The following is a 2810-nucleotide window of genomic DNA, read 5'->3' on the forward strand; positions in this document are numbered from 1 at the left end:
GGATCCTGGCCGGCATGGGAGGTGCGGATGGGGGCCGGGACAGCGCGCACGCGTGCATGTGTGTGTGTGTGCACACGCACGTGTGTGTCTGTGTGTGCGCGTGTGTGTGTATGCATGTGTGTCTGTGTGTGTGCACGTGCTTCTGGAGCAGTTTAGGATGGGGGGGGTTCGCAGGTGCAAGGACACCCCCCAGGACACAGGCGCACGTGTACACTCATGAGGGAGGGAGGCACCCTGTGCCACAGAGCCCTAGGAGTGGGCCCCTGGCTGCCGTGTGCACCAGGGTTTGGCCTTACAGTCTGAAGTTGATGCTTCTGGTTGTAGTGAAGCTGTCACTGTCCCCATGATCCCCCTGGGCCTGAAGGAGACCAAGGAGCTGGACTGGTCTACACCGCTGAAGGTAGGCACTGGCCTACGAGCTCTGAGAGACACAGCCCTGCCCTGGGACCAAAGGGATCTTGGAGGCTTCCTGGTCCAGCTGTCTCATTGAACAGATAGGGAAACTGAGGCCCAGAGGGAGGGAGGGCTGAAAGGGACACCAGGGACCTGGCAGAAGTGGCCACAGAGACCCAGCCTCTGCTGCGTTCAGGGCCCGCACTGGACCCTGCGCCCCAGGCTGGGGCTGATCCCATAGAGTGGGTATGAACACATGGCCTGCCCTCGGACGGGCAATGCCCTAGGAGGATGGGGCCTGGAAGCCCCAGCTGGGGCACAGGGTCCAGTTTCGCCCACGGAGGGCACCACCAGCTTGGGACCACACACCCAGCACTGACTCACGAGGGTCCTGGAGAGGGCTCAGACCCCAGAACAGACTGGCACTGCCTGACAGGGCCCTGCAGGAGCCACTGACTGTGTTCAGTGTCTGAGTCACTGAGTGGCAGATGGCACCTGCCTCCCGGCCGTGGGGATGAATAAGGAAATGCACATAAAAGTAGCGCTGAGTCTCCAGGCGCCACCTCTGTGATGGGAAACCCAGGACCAGAGGGGCTCCAAGCTGCATCAACCCACCAGGTCCCTCCGTACAGTTGGCCCCAGCCCTTCTCTGGGGCTTCTCTGAGGGGCCCACGGCCCCTACCCTGCACGGCAGCCAGCCTGCCCTGCGGCACGGACCCGCCCTCCACCATGAGTCTTTCCCCAAGGTGGGTTGGGAGACCTCAGGGAAGGAGGCCAGGCACAGGGGTACTGTGGATGCCAACACCTGCCCCCCATCAGGAGCTGATCTCGGTGCACTTTGGAGAGGATGGCGCTTCCTATGAGGCAGAAATCAGAGAGCTGGAGGCCCTGCGGCAGGTGTGTGGTTCCCCCGCCCGCCCACCCTCCTGCAGCCCCGGGAGACACATGCAGAGGCTGAGGCTTAAGTCAGGAACAGACGGCGGAGCTCAGTGTGGACGTCTCGAGGATGTGGGGAGATGGGCGCACCAGGGACCTTGTGTGTGGAGACCCAGCCAGCGGGCGTGGAGGGGCTGGCAGGTGGCTCCAGTGCCGCATGCTGCTGGCCTTCGGGAGTCGCAGCTGCCCAGGGCCCCGCTGGCTTTGCCTCCCCGCCCCCCATGGTGCTGATGCCCACGGGACTTCCCAGGGCAGTGTGTGTGAGTGGGATGGGCCAGGGCGGTGGGGCCCAGCGGCTCCTGCCCTGCAGGCCATGCGGACCCCCAGCCGGAACGAGGCGGGCCTGGAGCTGCTCACAGCCTACTATAACCAGCTGTGCTTCCTGGACGCGCGCTTCCTCACCCCTGCCAGGAGCCTCGGGCTCTTCTTCCACTGGTAGGGGCTCTGCGGGCGGGGGCACCCTGGGGAGGGGAGGCCTGGCTGCGGGAACTGTGGGAACTCCGCCCAGCCTGACCCGACCCTGCAGGTACGACTCGCTTACTGGGGTCCCGGCCCAGCAGCGCGCCCTGGCCTTCGAGAAGGGCAGCGTTCTCTTCAACATCGGCGCCCTCCACACGCAGATTGGGGCGCGCCAGAACCGCTCCTGCGCCGAGGGTGCCCACCGCGCTGTGGAGGCCTTCCAGAGGGCCGCTGGTGAGGGCGGCCCGGGCCGCGGTGGGGAAGGGTGTGGTGCCAGGGTGTTGCAGAGCCCCTTCTACAGGGCAGGAGCTGGGGGTGGTTAGGACGTCAGTCCCTCAGGTAGGGGGGCTGGGCACATCAGGCCCATGCGTATCCCAGGAGCGGCCCTAGCTGGCTGCCCTGAGTGCTGCATGGGGCAGAGATGGGCAAGTCAGGGCCCTGCCTGTGTGAGCACCCCTCCCTCCGCAGGGACCTTTAGCCTCCTGAGGGAGAACTTCTCCCATGCGCCGAGCCCAGACATGAGCCCTGCGTCCCTCTGCGCACTGGAGCAGCTCATGATGGCCCAGGCCCAGGAATGTGTGTTTGAGGGCCTCTCACCACCTGCCTCCATGGCCCCCCAAGACTGCCTGGCCCAGCTGCGCCTGGCGCAGGAGGCTGCCCAGGTGAGCTCGGGCACCCGTGTCAGGGTGCAGGGGGTGGGGCCGAGCTGGGGCCAGAGCCCAGGTCCAGGCAAGCGTGAGCTCTCCTGCCTCCTTCCTTGTGTGTCAGCCCCAAGCCGACTGTTGTCCTGCTCCCTGGGGGGCTGGTCAGGAACCTGGGGGCCCAAGCCTCTGCCTCCAGGGAATAGCATGAAGCGGCAGGAACTGGGGTGCCAGGGAGGCTGCTGGGATGGTGGTCGGAGCGGGTGGAGGCTGGGTAGGAAGAGGCAGTCACCACCCGGAGAGCGGGAGGCCCTCGCGTGCCTGCCATGTCCACCGGCAGGTGGCAGCCGAGTACAGACTAGTGCACCAGACCATGGCCCA

General features: G+C 65.9%; 1 protein-coding gene across 1 annotated transcript; it reads left to right on the forward strand.

Annotated features, from left to right (window-relative positions):
- Positions 1-4: 4 nt before the first annotated feature.
- LOC108525415 (rhophilin-1) lies at positions 5-2805 on the forward strand (the record flags this gene model as incomplete). Its single annotated transcript, XM_017866398.1, has 7 exons — positions 5-21; positions 325-400; positions 1213-1290; positions 1640-1764; positions 1856-2022; positions 2257-2450; positions 2770-2805. Coding segments are annotated over 7 exons (693 nt in total), but the record flags the coding sequence as incomplete, so codon positions are not given.
- Positions 2806-2810: the final 5 nt, after the last annotated feature.

Source organism: Rhinopithecus bieti, unplaced genomic scaffold, assembly GCF_001698545.2.
Source record: "Rhinopithecus bieti isolate Rb0 unplaced genomic scaffold, ASM169854v2 scaffold_48905, whole genome shotgun sequence".
NCBI classification, from domain to species: domain Eukaryota; kingdom Metazoa; phylum Chordata; class Mammalia; order Primates; family Cercopithecidae; genus Rhinopithecus; species Rhinopithecus bieti.